Source organism: Perca flavescens, chromosome 21 (assembly GCF_004354835.1).
Source record: "Perca flavescens isolate YP-PL-M2 chromosome 21, PFLA_1.0, whole genome shotgun sequence".
NCBI classification, from domain to species: Eukaryota; Metazoa; Chordata; class Actinopteri; order Perciformes; family Percidae; genus Perca; species Perca flavescens.
In genome coordinates, this window is record NC_041351.1 from 5933641 (window position 1) to 5957113 (window position 23473).

The 23473-nt window shown below is 41.3% G+C and overlaps 1 protein-coding gene across 4 annotated transcripts in view; it reads left to right on the top strand.

Annotated features, from left to right (window-relative positions):
- skap1 (src kinase associated phosphoprotein 1) overlaps positions 1–23473 on the top strand; it is a 31542-nt gene that overhangs the window by 4906 nt on the left and 3163 nt on the right. For 3 of the 4 annotated variants that reach the window (XM_028568261.1, XM_028568260.1, XM_028568262.1), the window contains exons 5-11: positions 11518–11598; positions 11764–11847; positions 11935–12059; positions 13044–13107; positions 14573–14776; positions 17304–17354; positions 17477–17586. In XM_028568261.1, coding sequence (XP_028424062.1) covers positions 11518–11598; positions 11764–11847; positions 11935–12059; positions 13044–13107; positions 14573–14776; positions 17304–17354; positions 17477–17586 — 719 coding nt within the window. Of the gene's footprint in view, positions 1–11517; positions 11599–11763; positions 11848–11934; positions 12060–13043; positions 13108–14572; positions 14777–17303; positions 17355–17476; positions 17587–20350; positions 20717–23473 lie in introns of those variants that run through there. The other variant, XM_028568259.1, reaches the window with a different exon arrangement.

Here is a 23473-nt window from a genome sequence, read left to right on the forward strand (position 1 = left end):
GCTTTTTTCGGAGGAACAATCATCCATGGTGACGATTTGAATTTTCTTTTACTCCTTTTAGTACAGAAATCAGCACCTTTTGTTGCAGAAATGAAAAGTAATTTTGAGATTTAGAGAATAGCATTTGGCTTTAAGAAGAAGGTAGAAAATCAAGTTTTTTTTCTCTTGAGTTTAATTGTATCATTTTATTTGAGGCTACTGTACACAATAGAGACTTTGTGACTCGGAGAATGTATTATCCATGGTAATCGACTGCCTGCCTTTGCTGCTCTCTGTTCCCTAACCAGAGAGTGAGTGAGTGTGAAGTCGATGGCTGCTTTTACACGCAGGAGGAGCCTGTGCCGTTTGATTAGATGCGGTGGCCTGTTGTCTTCAGCGGACTGGGTGACACCAGATTTGTAATGGCTGACGGGAACAGATGGAGCCTCCATTGTTAGCCCGGGTGTCTGCATGGTAATGTGAACTGAGTTTCACCCGACGACCGCACCGGTGACCTGACCGCGCCTGTAGCCTCACCCCAGCCTAGTCTGCCCCCTTTACCACCCTCCAACTCTCTCTCTCTCTCTCTCTGTGCTATTTGGGGCTCACACACATTTTCAGGATTTCTTTTTTTCATCACACTCTCCGCCATTCCAATACATTTGGCATGCATATACAAATATGTGCACAAGATTTCACCCTCTGGCATGTAGAATCTCAATTTACACACACACATACATACACCCCAGGAGACAGCCGGAGATGTGGGGCTTTAAGCCCTGTCATGCTGTTTGCAGGTCAAGTTTATGAAGTTGAAATGGCCTGTTTGTTTTTCTTTGATTGGGGGAGCACCGCTGGGTGCTCGGGGATGTTTGCTGAGAAGCTGCAGCGATGACAGATTACTGCAGGATGAGCTTTGTTTCAGTAGGCGTGCAGAAAAAGCTTTTGATACGTCTCCCTCCTCTTCTTTGTGATAATAATGATTCTGTTACAGTGCACAGTATAGTCTGTATTTGCTCAGGTGTGGATGTAGATTTTATTAACAAAATTTAGATGTTTTTTTCTGCAGTACTCACACCAGGACTGGACAGGATCTATTTGTTGTATTGAATTATACATTCCTGCATACAGTATGGTCAGTTACTGTATATCATCTGTTATCCAATTCTTTAGATTTATAATAAATGTCTTGGAGATCATTTCATTTGAATTATAGGCAGGGAGGGCTGCAACTAACGATTATTTTGATTATTTTCTTGATTAATCAGTCTGTAAAATGTCAAAAAATTGTGAAAAATGTCACAGATGTGTGATTTCTTGAAATTGCTTGTTTTCCATCCAAAGATTTTCAGTTTTCTGTCATATTAGACAAAGAAAAGCAGCATATTATTCTTACATCTGAGAACTAGGGAATGTTTGGCTTTTTCTCTTGAAAAATTACTTAAACGATTAATCAATTATCAAAATAGTTGCTTAAATTAATTTCTCTAGCCATTAATCAATAAACATTACTAGCACTGAAGGCAGGTTTGTTCTATTGTGTTGGCCTATTTAAAGAATGCAGGAATGTCACTCCTGTCAGTGATTACTGTGCCGACCCAATTTCCTAAACCAATTACTTGCAATAGAATGCAGTAGGATAACCAATTTAAATTTATGTCTTGCTGCTGCATATTCTCATTTGAATTTGAATATGAGTAGCCAATGCACAGTAACAACATTATTACACAGTGCTGGTAAATAGAATATTAAATCTAAATTTTGTCATTTTGGCTGAAGCTTAAAAAAGCTATATAAAGTGAAGTGCTTTTGGGAGTGCGTGCCCGGGTCTCTTGGCTGGTGAAATAGGAAAAAGCGTTGCCAGCTGACAGATTGATGCTCCATTAGAGGGTTAATCAGCAATGTTTAAAGTACCAACTGGCCTCTTGTCTGTGTTTGAAGGCAAATTAAGTCATGTGAAAGAGCAAGTTTCTGTGTGCTTCACAAAGAAAAAATGGTTATTAAAAGGACAAAAATGTTAAAACATTGCTGAATAAAACTTTCTTATCTAATTTGCATGCAGCACCTGGACAGTATTTTGGGTCTGCATAGATGACCTCCTCGCAGGTTTGTTGGCCTGAGGTCATGCTGTCTGCCCACGTACTGAACTCTTGACCTTTGGCCCCTTGCTTGACCAACCTGTGACCTGTCTGCACTCAGTCCAGAATTGTGTGAGTGATTGGCCTTCCTGTCACAGAACGCCCATCAGTCGTGAAGTTTCTTTGGAGTTTCTCTGATAGCCATCTACTGTATCTATCCGTCAGAATATCTGCCTGGAGATTCATTTTTCACGGCATTCATTCAGTGTATGGATTTCGTGACATTTGGATAGCGGCAGCTCGTTTGCAAGGAAGCGAGGGATATGTTAATGACCTCCAGTCTTCGTCATTCTCCTTCTCTCTCCTTTCCTTTCCTCTCTCAGTTGCACCCTGTGTGCTTTTCTAAAAACACACACACACACACACACACACACACACACACTCACATACACACATACACATTACGAGGCAAGAGCAGGCTCTGTGCATCGCTGCGACTGCTTGCCACCCGGGTTCAAAAGTTCACACTATTCCCCTAGGGCTACTGTGCTGCTGCAGATGCTGATAGTCTTTTCTTTCTCTCTCTTTCCCTGCTGCCTTTCTCTCCCTCTCTCCCTCGCTGTTTACACTATTAATCTTGTACACTCTCTCTCACACACTCACTCACACTGCCTGGCAAGAAGAGAGCGGCTTGAAGGGGGGATTTGGACGTATTTAACCGAAGGGCATCCATCACTCTCATCTCCGGCTTCATCCCCACCAAAAGCCACACCGTGTAGTTTTTGCTTCCTCCCGGTTTGTAAGCCCTCTGATGCAGCTCTCCCCTCATTTGCTTTGTTTTATTGTTGCATTGCATATAATTACATCCCTCTGTTGCCTCTGGTGTAGCGCTGTGTTGAAACCATGGGAAAACAGGCGAAGGTAAATGTGCAGCAGTCCATCTGTAAAGAGGCACATAGGCAGAATGCAAAGTGGGAAGCTGGGGCAGGGTGGCTCCTAATCTCCCCCAGAGCTGTCAATGTCACAGACAAATAGCAAAACTATCAGATGCGGTGGGTTCACCCAGAGGTTAGCGTTCCCAGGTACCTCCTGCCTTCACTCCCTCTCTTTCTCCCCTTGCCTTGCAAATGAGAATTTGATTTTGCCCTCCACTGGAATCCATTTCTGGAGATGAATGAAGTTTCAATGCCAAGCCCAGGTGGCCCCGCTGATTTCTTAGGGAAATAAATGGAGACGGGAGAGATGTGTTGGCCTGTACACAGGCAGTGACACGACGGCTCCCAATGCCTCTGGGATCCCTCTGTTTAATTGTTGCTGTAATGTAGCACTTTAAGGTCATTAACATGCCCTTGTGGAGTTACTCGAGGATGTTGAGGATGCATCCCTCTTTACACCGGGATCTCCGCTCGGCTGGAAGAAGTCAGCACTGTGTGTGTGTGCCAAGTGGGACAGGGCTGCCGTGGGCTACAATTGTATGCTGAAGATTCCTTATCTACAATGGAGATTTTTACTATTGATTTATAGTGGTCTATGCTGTAAGTTAGCTTATCTCAAAGAAATTGAATCAGAAGCCTGTGAATTGGGAAAACATTTTATAGTAAAGAAACTTGCTCCTCTTTGGCAGTATAAAAACTGTAATCAGTTGTATTTAAACAAAACAATTATGCAATTACATAATTAACTTCAAGATTTAGATAGCAAAACAGCACTGATTACAGTTAGAGTGCCTTTGCCTAAATAAATATGGTCAGCAATTGTAATTTTGATTACGTGTGGTAAAACGGTATGAAAAAGAGTGCAAATAAAATAAAAAAAAATCTGAAATATTGAGATAATTTTATTGTTTATATTGTGTTATATTTGTCTACGAGTTAATTTGTATTTTCCCACAAAATACGTCCTAAATGACGTCAGTCACTGTCTGAGAGGTTGATTTGCCGTTTTCCTCTGAGTGAAGCACTGCAACAACGATTGGTTTAATTATTTTTCATATTTAATTTTACTTATTTATATAATAAAAAAATAAACTTTTCAAAAGTTTGTAAATTAAAATAAATTATGAATATGGGAAGAAATCCTCCCCCCCCAATTATCTTACTTGCCTCTTAATGTAAACCGGTTAAATAAAATAATAGAAATTTTAAGTAAGTTTAAGTAACACTTTTATTTATTAATTTATTGCAGTTATTTCAAAAAATTTCCTGTTGCAAAAAAAGAAAAAGAAAAAATTGCAACATATTCTAATGTGTTACAAAAAGGCCAAATTGAGTAATAAATCAGCCATTACTCATATTTGTTTATGAAAGACTGAATAGAATCCTGCTAAAATGTATTCAATATATCACAGTATGAATACAATTTAAAACACAGAATGTAAATTAAAAGAAAAGTACAATTTATTCTGGCATTCAGTGGAGAAAAAAGCCCAAATAAAGAAGCATCTTTATATGATTTATTAAAAGGAACTGTTGCTTTTATTTTATTTATAGTTGTTTATGTGAATCCAAATAAGTAAAAAAAAAAATAAAAAAAAATAATTTGGACACTGAAAATAATTCAAATAAATATAATAATATAATATAAAACCACCTTCTTCAGATTTAAGCGTGACTCTGATTTTATTGAGGATTTGGCCTTATTTTCCTTGACAGAATAATTTTTCTGTTACACCTGTTGCCCATTGGGCTTGCCGGTGATTTATGAAAAGAATCAAAGAACGATAGCATCATATAATTGTTTATTGGCATAATATGTAACAGCAGTGACTATAAAATAAAACCAATTACATAATAAAAAGGTAATAGGCATGATATATTGCTCAGAAAGCACAGGGCAATAACACGGTCCTCACAAACATACTTACTTAACTTTATTGCTAAAATTATATTTAAAGCATTTTAATGGAAAGAACAGAAGCATTTTAAAGTTGCAATAACTGTACATTCAGAGAGCGAGCGTGTCGGTTTTCTCTGAGGCTCTGTCGTTGATTGTGTTATATCCCGTTTTTATCACAGATATGCAGGCTCTCCTGTGGGCCCGAAATCCTCCATTGTCGGTATTTATATTCTTACTACTGTTTCTTTTCTTTTTTTGTCTCTGTCAGTGAAGCAGCTGAAAACCATCCCCAGCGATTAGAGGATCATTGTATCTGCAGTTAAGCATTTGAATAGTGGTAGTAAATCTAGAAAAGGGAAATTCAGGGTCGCTGTATACGCTGCTTATGGCTGCCCAGGGGGAAGCCGATGTCACATAGTAAATTTAGCCTCTTAGTGTCTTTACAGTGGCCGGCCGGCGATGTTTGAATATAGGAATAGAGCCAAACGGAGCCCAGAATGACTTGACATCTAATCCTGTGAAGAGGCACAGAAATAAATATTTTGTTCTCACAAATTGCATCAAGCATAACAGACTAAGTTGGACAATAAAATTAACACCAAATATCTCTGCACGGCATTTAAGTTGCAATGTAGCTGAATTTCCAGAATCCAAATCTGCTATATAAAATATTTACCTGATCATTTATGTGTATATTAAAGTTTTCATTCTTCGCTCAGTCGTAAAGCTTTTATCTCCATCCAGACATTTGTTGTTTAACCTGATTGACATCCCTGATCCAAAGAAAAAAGAAATCCTTAATCACTCCTGCATAAATTCCCTGTCCCATTAAACATTATTAGACGACGATACAGGCATCATGCAGCCTGATATAATGCACTGCATGTTTTCTTTGGTTCAAACACATGCATTAGGAGGTTCTAAACACGCTTTATGTATCGATGACTGAAGTCCTAATCAAATCACGGGGAGGAGAGGAGGGCAGGGAAGACATTCTGCCCTTAACCTCAGTGCCTCTCAGTCTCTCTCCTCCCTTCTGACGGCCGCCTCGCTGGAGGGACGCGCAGCAAAGGCCTCCTACTTTAATGAGGAAAAATGTATCAATTTAGCTTTGGCCTGCGCGCAGATTGAGCGCCGGGTGGGTGAAGGTGCACTGAGTGAATCCTTTTTCCTAATCAAGGACAGTATCAAAGAGGATTGTGGTCTCTCTCGCTTCGTCTGTAGAGTCAGCAGCATTCCTCCCTGCAGCCCCCTCAGGGCCGGGGAGCCTCTCTCTGCCTTCTGTTTCACCTCATCAGCAGAGTTCACGTGGGGGTCGGGTCCTGCCCCCTGATGCTGCATTCAATGCAATACCTCTCTGTGAGAGCCCCCGTGCTCAGGGACTAAGCACTGGAGAAAGAAAACATATGATAACTCGCTGATTTTGATTCCTACCTTTGCTGTGAGGGAGGGGGGGGGGGTCACCTCTTCTTCACACTCCTAAATACAGAAGATGTATTAATCCCATAGAGTGGCCAGTGTTAACTGATGTACTTCCCTGTAGTTTAGTTTTGTGTTTTTTGCTGGCAGTAGGTTGTGTTATTCTCCGGAACAATATATAAGATTCTTTCTTTCTTTCTTTCTTTCTTTCTTTCTTTCTTTCTTTCACATACATAACATAACATAACAAGAATGTGATGTCAGTTTGCTAGTTTTATTCAAAAGGATAATTTCCATCCTCAGTTGTTACGAATGAAAAGAAACAAACAAGCACAACAAAGAGCAGAGTACAGCTGAAACAATTAGTCAATTTACTGATTAGTCGATGGCGAAAATTAATCAGCAACACTTTTGATGATCAGTTTAAGTCATTTTTAATGCAAACATACCACAAATACACTGGTTTTAGCTTCTTAAATGTATGTATTGGCTGTTTTTCTTGATTTATTAAGATAGAATTATAATAAAATGTATATCTTTAGGTTTTGAACTGTTGTTTGGACAGAATGAGCAGTTTGAATATTTCAACGTGGGCTTCAAGAGCTAGTAATGGGCATTTTTCACTATTTTATGACATTTTAAAGACCAAACAATAAATCAAGGGAATAATTGACAGATTAATCGATTATTTTAGTTGCAGCCCTACAGCAGACAATAGACCATCAAAGCACATACATTAGAATGTAATATAAATGATTAGAAACCAAATAAAGCTGTTATAGAACATACACACATACAGCGCTCATGACAATCATGACTTCACAACAACAGATGAGACTAAAACATTACAAATATATAATATAACCCATAAAACACAAAGGGCCGCAAAAACTTGCAGGGCTTCAAGTAAAATATCAAGGAGCCATGACACACACAATAAAAAGAATGAAGCACAAAAGACAACCAATTTTAGCCATCACAGGGATGCAGACATCAAATAGACTAGATAGATATTGATGTTCTTATCTAGATAAAAATATTATCAGCTCATTTTTCCCCACGTCATTCCAAACATGTTACACACATTACAATACACTACTTATATGTCAAACCTCATAAATACAGCAGACATCTTTCATAACACCTATACAGTATATTACATACAGTATACATCTGCATGCCTTTAGGTAACGTGTTTTTACATACAAAATTTCCAAATGTGAAAAAAACGGCACAGAATAGCAAAAGAAAAAAGAAGGAAAAAAGCTTTTGTTACAAGCCGATTTTTTTCTTCTGATAAAGGGCTTTTTTTCTCCCTCATCTCTCAATCTTTCTCCATGTAACTGGCTAACTTATTGTAATTTTTCTATAGCTGTGGATACAATAGTGTTTCAAACCCTCTGGAAGTACAAGTTCCCCTGCTGAGACTGAACCCTGCCAGTGCTGTCGCTCCTCTCTGCCTTCCTACTGTCTCATAGAAAAGATACTAAAGAGTTCCTTCAGCACTTTCATCTTCTGTGGCACCATCAACATTTCCAGTGCATTTTTGTGTTTTCATAACATCTTTGTTGCATTATGACCACCGTTAGATCTAATGCAACATATTAGTTCTCCCACCCAACCATTTCCCTTCATTTTGATTCACTCTCTATCCAGCCTTTGATTGACTTTCTGCCTAAGTAAAGTGGATTTTAATGAGAGAATACATTAACTCCCTCTGGTCATGCTAACATAAATCAGCCTTTTCTTGCGGGATCAACTGCTGAGCTCATAACACCACGCTGAGAGAGTGTGAATAACCAAATGAGAGATTGCGGCTGTGGCAAACCACTGGCAGCTCAGATGCATTGTTGTGTATCTCTCCCCGAGTTTAAAACAAGTTAAGGAAGGCAACAGAACAGAGCACTTATCAGCACCCAGGTCAGCTTGCTGAAAATATCCCTTTGTCAGGATCAATTAAACACATATCTCTGGTCAATTTCTATTGATTATTTCCTTCCATTTAGAAATGGGGTGACTCGCATCTTTTCTTGCTGATGACCACTGAGAGCAGTTAGATTCAGTTAGCGTAGCCTGTAGCAACTCCTCACCTTGATTAACAAAGCATGCGATGCAACTAACATCACATCTGTCTACTTCTTTTTGTTGGTAATTGCACTCAGCTAAATAGGTTATGCTGAAATATCAATAAATTGCCATCAAATTAATGCCAATACCAAAGCTGTGGATGGTGCTAATTAAAACACAAAAGGGATGAAAATGAAGTCATGGCATTGCCCTGAATAATTGATAACGCAATTTATGATTTTTATGAAAGAGTGCCGTCTGTCTGCGATTTTGATGAGGCCTTAATTAGATGCATTAATGTGTCTCTCCGTGCCTGTAGTCAAACTCAAAACTCAAACAGCATGATGGTTGTTGGGGTTTTTTAACGCCCTTAATTACACATTTTCAAATAACATTACCTCTGAATATCCACTTAAAACTGCACGGGTCCCAAAGAGGTGTTAGTGGCTAATTTTCATTAAAGGAGGCATTGTTAACTCAGGACCAATCAGAGTCTGCTTTTGTTTAGGGTGGGATCAGGGACTTGAGCAAGCAGCATTAAGCAGCATGATGCTTTTAGGTTGTGCTGCTACCCTGTGGAAGAATCCAGAACTATTGTGTACTTGTTTCCATTTTCACTAAAGTTGTACCCATGTTTGAAATTAATAAAAAGCAGGACAGTCAAGTGAGGTCTGGTCACCTGGCGTTAAAGTGTGAAACACGCATGAATGTGTAATGTTTATTGACTCAAGCAGATCAGAGTGATCCTGTGTTGATTTTGTACCTCCTCATCTATTAGCCCGGCTCGACCTTTGAGATAAATGAAGAGCGAGGGAAGCAGATAGATGAGGGGATTAGAAGTGGGCCGCAACAGGGAAGCAGGCCCAGGAAAGAAATGGACGGACTGCCAGCGGATAGATGAGGTGGGGGAGCATAATGACCGCTGTTTGTTATGATGTACTGAATCAGGTTCTCTTTGACAAAACAGTCCTTAGCACCTCTGTATTTATAGTGTCACCGGTCAGTCCATCCACAAAGGCAGGCTGATGATATGTGAGCGTGTTAGTGCTGTAAGGTGTCTGGGGCTCTGCTCTGGAATGACCCGCTCATCTGTCAGGCCCACGAGCTGAAGTGGTGCAGGGTTATGGGATCACAGGCTGGATTGTTGTGAACTTCAATCCCTGGAGTGTTAGCCAAGCAAAAAAAAAAAAAAAGCCAATATCAGCTTTATTTTTGCTCTCTAGATCAAAGTTATTCAAACACAACTCACTGAGAATAGATTCAAAATGAAAACTTTCAGAGAGAGTGCATTACGTAGTGGGAGTTTTTCATGTTGCTGATTTTTATGAATGAGGAAGAGGTTCCTGTTTGTCTAATGTTGGGGGATGCTCTTTGTTTAAACCAGAGGACCAAAATGTGGGATGACATGTTTGGTTTTTCCCAGCAGTTAAACAGGTCCTTTCTTAGTGGGATGGACTCCAGGCATTCCCCTTGTCATCAGCGGTCTGAATGGGGTGTCACACTGACATTAGAGTAAATGGTCTTTAAATTGTTCTTGTGTTTCAGACTAAAAAGGCGGTTCCTGCTCTCCCTTTGCTTTTTTCCCCTGCAAGGCTAATGCCTGTTGACTAATGAATTCGGAGGAAGCTGAGCTTTGTTTTTGACACGTGGAAAGCCAGGTACCCCTGTTGAAACACAGGGCGGAAGATGACCCTTGAGGCCGACATGGGGTCAGCTTTACAAGTTCCCTTCTAATGGCTAAAGGGTAGAAAATAGGTCAAATAGGCATATTTCTTGTTAGAACTTCCAAACATGAAAGAACTGGTTAAAATCGCTTCTCTATAGGCATCCTGGTGGTGGAGTGGTTAGGTTGAATGCTATATAACTACCGTACGATGTTTCCTGTTAGATTTTAACTGTCCCATAAAGGTGAAAACACCAAACAAAGTCATTTTAACTACACCCTCAAATTCTGCTAAAGCCCTATCTTCCAGCATATTCAAAAAAAATGCAACAAAGGCGTAAGAGAAAGCGAAAATCAATCGCGAAACCCTGCCATTTCTGACAATAGCGAGCGAAGGAGAGAGAGACAAACTTTAGCACGACTGCCCACAAAGTACTGCTTGCTGGCGAAGTGCTAATTTCAAAACGTTACTGACATTTGTAAACTTTACAAACGGATAACCCCGTCATTGTAACCAAAATATGTCTGAGTTTATTTGCAAAGCTGATGTCAGTGAACTAGCATGTCGCTACTCGCGACAGTCGGCTGCTTGAAACACCGACTATCAACACACAGGTGGAGTTGACCAATCACAGTCCTTGCGGTCTGCGTCACCTCAACGCAAAGTTAAATTTTTTGGAGGTGCGCGTCGAGCTACGGGCTGAGGGCTCGGAGAGGGGTTTGCGTCGACACAGAGGGGTCTGCGCGGCTACGCCGTCGATTCGACGCAGAAACATAAAACACTTAGCGTCTCTACTACTAAGAGTTCCTCTTTAAAACTACTTCTCTCCAGCTCAAATGGCACAGTAAGCTAAATACTATGTGAACTGCATTGCGCAGTAGTTGCCAAACAACTGCACTAATTAACTAAAGCCTCTTAAGTCACGCTATCGTCCTATCATGTTTAAAATTTGACTTTGCAAATTGAAGAGAGTTGTTTGGATTTCCACAGGAAGGTTGCTCCCATTAAAAGTGCAATGTGAGCAGATGAATGGACTGCATTGCTCAGCAGCACTGTACATGTATCGATCCCAGCTTTCTAAAGCCTAGCAGGGATGTATTTGATCCACAGGGTTGGAGACTTTATGTCCATGGTGTGTGTTTGTGTGTGCGTATAATGAGGAACATTTTAAGTGCAGCTTATTAGGAGTTTGTGCTGAAATAATCAGTTGGTGAATTGATTAGTTGATTAACAAATTAATTGTTTTTAACTCATTTATCAAGAAAAATGCCAAACTTTCTTTGGTTATAGCATCACAAATGTGATGATTTGCTGCTTATCTCTCTTTTACATCATTATAAATTTAATATCTTTGGATTTTGGACTATTGGCTGGACAAAACAAGACATCTGAAAAAGCCACCTTTGGCTTCTTTTGTCTATAAAAGTTTCCTTACCTTTTTATAAATTTTACAAATGAACTGCTTCTGTTCACAGACTTTGGTGACATCCCCTCTGTGGCAGCCCAGGACCTCAGCAACATCTTGAAGCAAGGCTTCTTGGAGAAGAAACGAAGAGGTATAGCAGCCCTGGGTCAAGTAGTTTTATAAAGTAATGCTGACCGTTTGTTTTAGTTACTTGGAGGGCTAGATGGGTGGTCGACTATAGGAAAAAACCTGAGCAAAACATATATTTGAAGAAATTAGTATTTTCCATTTGATCATTGGGCACTTCTTTCTCCAGATCACAGCTTCTTTGGCTCAGAGTGGCAAAAGAGATGGTGTGTTCTGAACAATTCAATATTCTACTACTTTGGGAGTGAAAAAGGTTTGTTTGAAATGCCAACGGACAGAAACATTATAGGCTCATAAACTGAATCAGATAACATCCTACCACATGTACTCCTCCCTACAGATAAGCAGCAGAAGGGTTCCTTTTATATCATCGACTACAGTGTGCAGCTGGTGACCAACCTTAGAAAAGACTCCAAAAAAAACGCCTCTTTCGAGCTCTTTTGCCCTGGCCGGCGGGCTTTTCAGGTCAGTATTACCACAACAAGCCTTTACAGAGTACTAACTAAAAGTATGTGTCAGGGAGTTTGAGTAATATTATTATTGAGGAATACTGACAGACATTATTTTGTGAAGATTGGAAGTAACGTACGTAAAAATTAGCCCTTTTCCTTTAGCAGAAATATCTAAAATCTAAATTACATCCCACCGATACATCAGCCGATTTGAGCTTAAACTGTAACAGATATTTTCATATCTGTGTATATGTCGTCCAATAAGTAACAAGAAATTGCAGTACATAAATGCAAAAGATTTTTTTAATGTAATTTTGAAACTCCGTTACATAGTTGGTCCACTAGAGAGCACTGAGAAGTTTAGTTTTCTACTTTAAAGTAAATTTCTTGGTCAAAATACTTGATTAGTCTCTAGTGTGATTATTTATACAAAAGTGCCAAAAATGTATAGATTCAGACCTTTCAAATGTAAATACTTGCTGGTTTTGCCCATCCTCTATGATAGTAAACAAATTATTTTTGGAATTTGGACGTTTGATTGAACAAAACAAAACATTTGAGGATGTCAAATAATTGAGAAAATAATAAAAAAAATTAAAATAATAGATGGAGATCTTGATGTGATTATGTTTAAATAAATTAATCTTGGTTATCTGACTATCAAATATTTGCATTGGCTTAAAAAATTCAGTAGAAATCCATTCGGAAAACATTTTATCCACACATCCATCTGGCATATTAGCAGTCATACTGCCTGAGTATAACACTGTTCTCACAGTCACTAAGAATTTATTTCTTAATTGAATATTTTCGATCTGATAATTTCATAGATATTTTAAAAGGGAACATTTCTATTTGCTCTTTCTTCCTTACTAGGCAGCTCGGAAGAGAGCTGGTGTATTAAAGTAAAGATTAAATATCAGGACTTTTATTTCCATATAAATGCACCCTTAGATGTGATGATAATTGTGGGATTATTGCCCCTATTTCCCATTAGTTCACTGCTAGCAGTCCTCAAGAGGCCAGAGAATGGGTGGACCAAATCAATTTTGTACTTAAAGGTAAGCCAGCATCTCTTTGTAATTTCTGCCGGTGCATATTTTATGTGAAGTTTTCTGGAAGGGCGGTCTCTGCTTTGTTACTTCTGCTTAAATGTTTCTTTTTTCTCTGTCCTTATTTGAATCAAGATTTTAAGGATAGAGGATTTCATATTTTCAGATTGTCAAGCCCTCATAGACAAATTAATATTGGGTTATATAAATAAAATTGACTTGAGTTGACTTTTTAAAAGCCACATAGATCAATTGGAAAATACAGTTAAAGCAGTATAAACCTTCTTTTTTTCCCTGAGTTTTCCACTAAAGTTTGCTTTTGTTTTCGAGGGGCAGAAAGGTCAGAAATGAAAGAGAGCCCTTTATCATCTCTGACTCAGATGAAAACCACCCGATCCATCACTAACTGCACAGCCGAGTCCTGAATCTCCTCATTCGACATGTCAGCCACCATGTCATGTGCACCATCATGTAGCTCTAGTTCCCCCCCCTCCTTGCAACCTCTCCTCCCCTAACCCTCCTACCGAATTCCAACTTACAGGAAATTGATTGGTAGATGTTCTGGTTATCCTCCAGTGACATTGATTTCTGCTTGGCCGCTGGTGTACGGCAGAGGACCTGATACCCTGTGTTGCAGTGGCCAGTCGCCTGCAATGAGTCGGCTCCTCCATCTGAGCGAGCGCTCCTGCCTATTCTACTCTAAAATGGGCTCAGGCCGGGCCACTGATTTGCGGGAAGTAACAGACACTCTGCAGTTTGTCTTACTTCCTTCCAGACGAGTTTTACTACAAAATGCAGTCAGATTCATAACATGTAGATGATTATTATTAACCCTCTTCACCTCCTGAATTAACCTGAGAGCAAGGCTGACATGTACTTTCCTTTTTTGTGGACTCTCTTCCAAAAACTTTATGGTAATATTATTTTTGGCATTTTGCCTTTATTTGATACTGATAGTAGAGATACAGATAGGAAATGCAAGATATAGAGAGAAAGACATAAAACAAAAGATGTGATTATATTGTATGCGTCTTAATCACTAGGACAACGGACAACCCAAAATTCAGATTTGAAAGATAAACAGAAGGAAAAATGTGAAAGCATTTAAATTATTTATCAAGCAAAAATGCCAAACATTTGCGTGCTCTGACTTCTTAAATGTTACGATTTGTTATACTAATGGCCGTTTTTCATTGTTTCAGGCACCGCAATTATTTTTTTAATCAAAGAAATTATAAACACATTAATGAATAATGAAAATAATCTTTCATTGCAGGCAGAATTCAAGCCTCCAGTGCTTGTCACTGCTGCACTGCTACTACATGGCACGTGTCCTAGCCTATTGTGCAGTCAGGACCCTTTAAACATTTCTCTTACTTTGCCCTTTAATTCATGTGTGTGTCTTTTGTGCCACGCTGTACTCCATCTTGACGCTTACGCCGCCCATAACGTTGTCTCTCTCCGTCTCTCATAGATCTCCGCTCCACCTCCATCCCTTGCGATGATGAGGAGGATGAGGAGGAGGAAGAGGAGACCTATGATGACATTGAGGGGTTGACCGGCCCTCCCCTGCCTCGGCCCAGTGCTGCCCAGGCCTTTCAGAGCGGCAAACTGGGAGGAAGGCATGAAACGAGGGAGGTCGACGAGGAGGACGAGGATATCTATGAGGTGCTGCCAGGTATGCAGATAGTCATAAGCACACACACACACACACACACACACACACACACACACACACACACACACACACACACAGGAAGGCTGCACACTCATACTCTCATGATACTCAGTCAGATAAATAGACACAGTCGCGCTGCCTCATGCACACTCGAGCCCTGAGGGATTTTTGCAGCGAGAAATATCTGTGATGATCTCCCCTGGCTGTGAAATTTGTGTTGCCAGGTACTTCCCTACCACCACGGCACCCAGACTGATCGCTCATTTTAAATCAAGCAACACTAATAAGCGTGTCAGGACTGAGGTGGCTGCTGCAGAGGCGCACGGGGCAGGAAGGGAGGACTCTCCTCACACTGACTAGAAATCGGCTTCCTCTGGTCTCCCTCCTTATTTCACTGAGAGCCATCTGTTGAGAAACAGTTATGTTGTTGAAATCAGCGAGAGCCGAGTAGTTCCGAATGCTCTGTCATAGAACGTCCAATTAGCTAATGTTGCCAGGCAACAAATGGCCTACAATTCAATCCACTAAGCAGAGTTTTGGCTAAAATTGCCTAGCAACAGCAATTTAGTTGAAAGGAAGTAAAAACTGCATCTCTCAGGGCTTAAAATAGTTCTGGAGCTCTTAATGTCACATGTTTAATAGAAATTAGAGAGTTTGATTGAGAATGTTGCAAGACAGTGTGTGTGAGTTCCCACTGAGGGGCGAGACAGTCCCATGTGTCAGGGTGGCTACAAGATCCCGAGAAGGACAAAAGGGGTGATCTGATCTTCTCAGGGCCATCGTCCATCACTCTTTCTATTAAATAAGATACATCAAGATTCTGTTTCACTCAGTGAGTACATTACCTTTGCCAAAATCACTGGTGAGAGGGAAATCAGTCTTCAGACTGTCACGCCGGCGTTCAAAGCCATCTGGGAAGAGGTACAGACTCTGACCACAGATGGCATATCGAATGACGGGCTCTTTCGTTCACTTTCTCACCCATTCACTTATCAATCATTCTGCACCTCTCTTTGCTCACTTACAGCTCCTACACAGTGATTAGATACTGTTAAATTATTAGATTTATAGTTAATTCCATGGAGCAGGATTGCAAAATACAAGCTTGTGTTTGTATTTGAGGAATCTTCCTTTCTTAACAAATAGAAATATTCCTGGATAGTACATTAGTCTTTGCAATGACTATATTTTGTCAATTTCTTTGACTTTACTTCATTCACTGCTCATGTGAATGTTTAAGATTACTTTTCAAGAGTTATTAACTTTAAATATCTGGAAAATAGCAGAATTTACAAAATTGTACCCTGGTCAGATACATCTTGCATGTGCAGCAGCCAAACTAGCCAAGAAATGTCGAGTAGGAGTGAGGCATCATTTTCCCTGTGATGAGCTCCCTCAGTTTTGTGAGAGCAAAACTCCGAAAATGGCTCAGTTGCAGGCAGAATTCAGTGCGATGGTGGTATTGGCTCTGGTGCTGATGACTGATTTTATTGACTGGAAAATTAAATCACTTTGATATAGAAACCGTCGGCCCATAGCGGTGGCCTCTCGACTGAGGAATGCTCTTCTGAACAGCAGTTGAAGAGTTTTGAACAAATGTTTGGACCCTTTGGAAACAGAATTAAAATCACGTTTTTTTTCTTTCTCTTTTTTGGTGCCGTAACAATGCACGGCATTTTCATATTTCATTAAGTATAAGCCATAAGCCATTTATAATGATATCTTTTGCATATTTAAGAAGATTTTGTTTTATTCATGAAATGTGCAACAACCTGCAAGTGTGTATTTGAGAAAGAAAAGCAGGAGAAAAGATCACCCTAACATATACAGCGAGAAGTGTTCTGCATCTACACTGTACATATAATCACAAATATGCATGTGGATATACTGTGTGTGTGTGTGTGTGTGTGTGTGTGTGTGTCGTCCTTCCTGGTCTTCCTGGAAGCAGAGGCGCAGGTTGTGCTAGAAGGTGGATAGTGTTGCTGGGTTGTGGCGTGGCTGTCAGCCTGCTACTGTTAAGGATGGATGTGGGAGACAGAGGGCAGGCATATCACTGTGTCACCTCTCAGACCACCGGGTGCCACGCCCCGCAGTCAATGACATGTCCGCCTCCGCTTGCCTTAAAGACAGCCTCTTATTCTTTAACTTTTCCTGCCTGGGTCGCTGATAAATGTGAACAAATTGATCCTCAATGAGGAGTTCAGTCTGGTTAAAGAAAAAGAGACATATCGTGTCTTGTGGAGATGCATCAGGCATTGGCTGTAATGTATTTTATTAATTTTTTGTTTGATTTGTTTTATCGTGATGCTTTTTTTAAAGGCACATTTGCCCTAAATGTGTGAGACAAAAACAAATAGTTTTCCTTGAGCAGCAGGTAATGTTTCTTATCATTAATCTGCTGGTTTTTCCCTGTTAGATAATACAGTTAAAATGTTTGGCTCCTGATATCTAGTTAAAAAATGCTTCCTGCTCATAAACGATAAATGTTTTGTCACAAATATCATTTTGCTGTGTTTTGTTTGTTTAGAAGAGGATTTTCCAGATCTGGCAGATGAGAGCAGTGAGAAGAACAAACCAGGTCAGAACCTCATTACAGGCTTCTACTAATAATGAGAAAATGTCCATCCTAATGGTTCACAGTGGGGAAAAGAACATTTTCTTGCTCTTCTATTTAAATTTGTGCTCTGCATTTCCTCTCAGCTTCGTCATCAGATTACGCTAACTACTACCAGGGTTTATGGGATTGCCAGGCCGACGAGTCGGACGAGCTGGCCTTCCAGAGAGGAGATCTCATCTACATCGTTAGCAAGGTCAGCATCACCATAAGAAAAACAGTAATCCAAGAGGTTATTTAAACTTCTCTCAGAATGCTGTGCTTCCTGGACACACTTTCTCCAATTCAGTTGAAATGGGAGATTACTGTTCTTCCGTTCATCTCTAATGGAAACTATTTCTGATTACACCCTTGACTTGTAGACATAATTACAGGAGGAATTACAGTAGTTTAAAATTAGTAAAATGTGATGCAGATGTGTAGAATATGTAATTATTTAAGGGTTAAACAACATCAATACCAGTAATCACTCTGCCCTCGTTTACTTTCTGAACATGCTGATATCCCCAACGTCTAAATTCCTCTGTTAGTGAGCGCCTGTGTCTCGATGCAGCAGTGAAGCACCCACAGTGGCATTGTCTATTCCCAGGCCACTAGGGTGAAGTGCTATTCGGGCCGCTGCGTAATGGTGCTGTTGTTCATTATGGAGCCTCTATCACAGGGGTTAATTGAGTAAGCAGCCATGCGAAGCCCTTCCTTTCTGTTTGACATAAACTGCAGGTGAAGCCATCCTGCATCTCAGCTCTTTTTCTCTCAATCTATTTCCTCGTGTTTTATGGCCATCTTGTAGTTACATGCAGAGTATCTACCAGTGAAAAGCCACCCTACTGGAAATCAATGGCTTGTAATTTGGGCGCTCTTAACTCTGCTGCGTACAGGGACTTGTTCCCAGACAGTTTCTATTGGTCGGTTTGAAATTGAATCATCATGTTCTGTGTTTAGGCTAAATTATATGAAGAGCGGAGGAAGGAGGAATTTACAGTAGATTCAGCCTTTTTGTTGTTTATTATGCTCTAGAGATTGAGAAATTATGTATTCAACCTCATATTTCTGGCATCTTTAATCAGCAGCTGCAGCCACTGAATTTTAATTACTTGTGATGTTTTCTAGTTTTAGTGCCGAAACTTTTATAGTAACAGAAGTCAAGGATTTAGGGGCAGATAGATAAACCAACGGTAACAGTTTGTGTTAAAGGAAATGAAGCCTTTTGTTTGTAAGAGCAGATATGGCACAGGTGAAATATGCTCGTCACAGAAGATGGATTTTTAATTGAGGTTATCTTGGCAGTGCCAGATTAATGAGATGCCAGCCTTCTCTGTCTGTGCGTGCTGGTTGATAGGGGAAAATGTCAAAACAGCTATGTCAATTTTTCACGTAAGGATGACAAAGGCAGTGTACTTGGGGAAACAAAGGGGACCTGGCTCTGTGCTGCAGATCCGCCTCAAACTGCCTCAGCTCTGCCTGGCGCATTACTTTTCACTGTATGGATCAGATTACTGCTTCACGGAAGACCTTAAAGCAAACTAGGTCTAGGTTGGAAGCAAGTCTTGGTTGTAGTATCTCATAATCTTAATGACACAGATTACTCTTGTTTTGTCGAGCTGTATGCTGAAGTCATAACATAGTGACAGACTACGCAAGAGTATTCTAACTATCCTCTAATGGATTTAAAGCGTGGGTCTGGTTGTAAATTATTTAGAGGTGATCTCCGCACAGCTTCCGACTGTTTGGTTTCGTTGGATGACACGACTCCACCCGTGTCCCATTTTGCGTCCTAAAAGCATCACATTCCCCCATGAATAGCATTATTTACATTATAGCCTGTAATCGGCTATTTGTTTTAATGAGCCCTTGGGGAGGGCTTCCCTGCGTCTTCTGCGTGTACACGCAGGCCCCTGCCACAGTTCAGTTTTACGGGGGAATCCTGAGAACCCTGACCTCGATGAGTGAAATACGGGCCCTTGGCTAGAACTCAAGTCTGTCGCTTAACTGGGGACCCAGACACATGAAATGGCCGTAATAAAACCAGGGCCCATAAATTCTCTTAGAGGGTGGGAGGCCTGGTTGTCTGTGCTGTTATGTCAACACTGACCATAATTACAAGGTAATAAGGACACGCTCTAAGTGCTAAATCAATGGTGCTAACAAACTGTTATTTTTAAAGCTGGGATGTGATTGACTGCTGAAGTGCAGAATGGGATAGCCACAGGCGTGGTGTCATATGGCTGTGAACTGAGGAGAACATGCCGATTGTATAAAAGGCCCTCATCCATCATTATTGATCTCTCACTTACTGTAAAGTGGGGGCATTTTTACTGTATTTGTGTTTTTTTCCCTTGTGTGTTGCTGTGTGTGCGCATATCTGTGTGTCACTGACAAAGTAAATAAATTAGGCACCTCACAACTCATATGAATCCCATTAGTTGAACGGTATTAATCTCATAGTGTGGCTCTGCTGCCGGTTTCAGCGATGCCTAACTTGCTTTCCGCAGAGCTCGATGGCGATGCTCAGCGCACTGATACATGAGTTAGAAACACACCGTTAAATCCATCTTGTGAGTTTTGCTCTGGCATTTCATTTCTGAGAGCTTGCATTTTTCTAATGGGCATTATCGCTTTACGCTGTCATTTTAGTGTGTGATGACAAATACTCTACACACTCTGAGATGTTTAACTCGATTTAAATTGTTGAGAAGTTTCGCACACATTTCCGCTGCATAATAATATGCAACTAGATATTTGTCATAGGATTTACAATGTGAATGTTAGATGAATTTATCACAGTGGCTTAAAGCTGTTGTTTGAGTTCACCCTGACACGTGTAATGCCTGTGTACTTTGTCGGCCATGTCCCACACGGAACCATAAGGTTGTCCTGCATTCTTGCCCTCTAATTTATGTGTCCAGAATCAAAAGACATGGTCTCCACAGGTCAGCTGTCACATTCCTGTAATCCCACAGGCACTCATGGAGAACGGCGGGATGGAGTGGGAAGAGATTTATGGCACAAACCCATCCAGGGTCCTTAAAACTCTGGCAAGCACTGCTGCCACCTCTTCCTCTTTCTCTTCAACCCACTGCTCACCTCTCCCCCTCCAACCAAAACGCAGAGAGAGGGAGAAGGGCCAGCCAATCCGATGCGTCTCCCAAAGCAGAGCGTCACATCACATTTGGCCAAAGTGTTTGGCTGCAGCTGCTTGTTAGTGACAATGAGAACATAGACACCACTGACACCTTGTGGCAGTTTTTTAGCATAGTCTTGTAACGGGACGGTTTTATTAAATGACAACTTATACAAACACCAGAAGCTGATTTACAGCCTTATAGATTTACTTGCTGTGAGTTATAGTCTCTTATAAATAGAAGTTATGCTATTAAAAATTGAAATAAGAGATTCTCGTAATTTTGTCCAGGCTACCTGTGACAGTTTTTCTTTATGGTCATTGCAGGCTTTTTCTCTGTTTAACAAGCCTGTTTGGGCTGCTGCCAACAGATCACACCAACTGAATAGAGCTGAAGAAAAGGAAAAGTGGGCAAACAATCAGATGGGAAAAGTCAAGCAAGAGAGACAAAGAGGGTGGATCCCTTTATTCTTTTGTGTGAACCCTGTCTCCCCACTCCTTTCTCCTTTTCTCTGTCACACACCCATTTAAAGACCCCTGGCTGCTATTGTGGCCATAGACACCAAGACGCTATAGACAGGCAAGACATCCTATTTACCACCCAAAGTAGCAGGGGGTGAGTCTGGGGTTTGGGGTCATGCAGGAGGCAGCGGTCATCCCCCGGTCAACTACAGTAGGTCATTATTCAGCCCAAGCCAATAGCCCAGAACTGCGTCCGAGCAACCCACCCCCAATCCATTCTGCTTAATTATTATAAATGAGGGGCGGCGTAAACAGCCATCATTACAGACACTCAGTGGCATACACAAATCCACTTTAAATTGCTATTAAGTTAAGGAGCTATCTGTAATCCCAGGCGTGCATTAGAAAGGAGCGAGTAGGTTTTCTTTTTATTAAATCTCATCGTCCCTGAGATATTTTCAAACGTTCTCATGCTCTGTCATGTTTCCAATTTGAAGCCAATTCACTGATTTAATTAAAAGCCCACTTGGAAAAAATGGACACTAAGTAGCCATTTCAATCTCTGGTTGTGCAGAATTATCATCCATATTTCTGGATGAATTTCGACAAGATTTCTTTTGGCACAGAATCCTTATAACTGCCCCAAAATAAGCATTTTCCCCCACAGTTTTGGGTTTTGTCAGGTCATATGTGAGGTATTACCTGTGAGGGGAGCTCGGTAACCTAATAGCGAGTTACAGCTCATGGGCTTCTGTCTGGTAGAGGTGTCCATGTTTCTTTGTTAGAGTGACCAGTGATGGAATAACTGCAGAGAGCTGCAGTGCATCTGATGAGTCGATGTAGAGGAGAAAGAAATGCAGAAAAAACAACAACATAGAGGATGCAAGCGGAAAAAGGCTGCTACAGGAGAGATGGAAAGAGAGGAAGGGGAGGAAAGGAGGGAGGGGGTTGGAGATGTGGAAGGAGGGAGGGAGAGATTGTAACACCCAGGCAGCGGGTTCAGCGGCAGGGCAATGAGAGACTTCCTGCGCTCCATCACGCCCAAGGCCTGCCTCAGTCAGCTGGTGGCCGAGGAAAGATGCCTCATGTGTCAGGCTTATTAGCACTCCCCCTAGTTTGTATGCATTTGGGATTGTGTGTGTGTCTGTGTGTGTGTGTGTGTGTGTTTGTGTGTGTGTGTGAAGATGAGAAAGAAAAAAGAGTGAAAGAAGAGGACACGGAGTCTGAATCTCTACAGAATTTAAAATTTCCCCAAAAAAGGTGCATTCATTTCCTGACAGCGAGACATATTAAAGCTGTGTTTTGTTTAGGCACATGATGGTGATAATGGCATCACCCGCCTCACCCGTTGTCTTTCAGCGCGTCCAACCAACCTCGACTCACCTTCTCCCCGCTTCAGGCTCGGGTAGCTGTCAATCCGTCCTCCGGTCGGGAACATGAGCGATGGGCCTATCAGAATGCCACCATTAGCCAGCCCCCTGAGTGGTAAATAAACGATCGCGCCGGTACACTGCAGGTGTTGTCATGGCAACCCACTCTCAGTGCCAGCCCCGCCCACGCTCATTCCCCCGCTTTCTCGGCGGAGGAGTCACCGGGAGGTCAATGAGTCAACGCGCCGCAGCCGCCACGACACGGCGCTGTTTGGCACCAGTCTTCCTCCCTCTGCTCCCACAGAGTGGATCTGATCTGCATCCAGGTTGCAGCAAACTGCAGCTCTGATATGTGTCACTTCTCAGAATACACACTGTGTGTCCTGCTACATCTTGGTAATGAGGTAAAAACAGACATTTCCCAGAACTCAGCCACTCTGGGAGACGCTTTTTTTCATCACCCCTGAGCCTCTTGGAGGGAACATCTCCCCTATCAGAAGAACAACTTAAACAACTTGCCCCGATGAGCCGATACATGCCTGTTCTGTGCCCCAACGTTAGCATTTCAGAGCTTAAGATACAGCATCACACAAAAACAAATCAACCTAAAAGACAAAAAAAGAGGAAAACAAACAGAAGGAAGAGGATATTAAGGAGTTAGAATAGTTTTTGTGATTTGGATAATTCACTCTCCATGCCTTTTGGAATGTCTTTATTACAGCAGGTGTACTCTGGATGAACCCTTTTCAAGTATGAGGAAGATGGACTCTGCACGCCTGACAGACTTCCACCGCCATTGGCACCCACTCTGTGATGTAGCAGTTGTATTAAAATGGCGGCGCTGATAATCCAAAAGACCTTTCTCAGGGAGAATTTGAGACTGACTGCACAGATGGGCCACGGAGATAAATAAAACTCTGTCACTACGGTTGGTGGAATAGTGCTGCGACTCCCCCAAGGGAGAGAAAAACTGTTTCGCTCCCTCTCTCCAATGCCTCCCCCCCCCGTCCGTCTGTCTCTCCTCTCCTCCTCCTCTGTTCACGTTATCACGAATGGGAACCAGAGCCAGCTTTCCGCAACTGGGCTTTTCCCTCTACAGTCTTATGGGGAGCATCAAAAGACCATTTCTG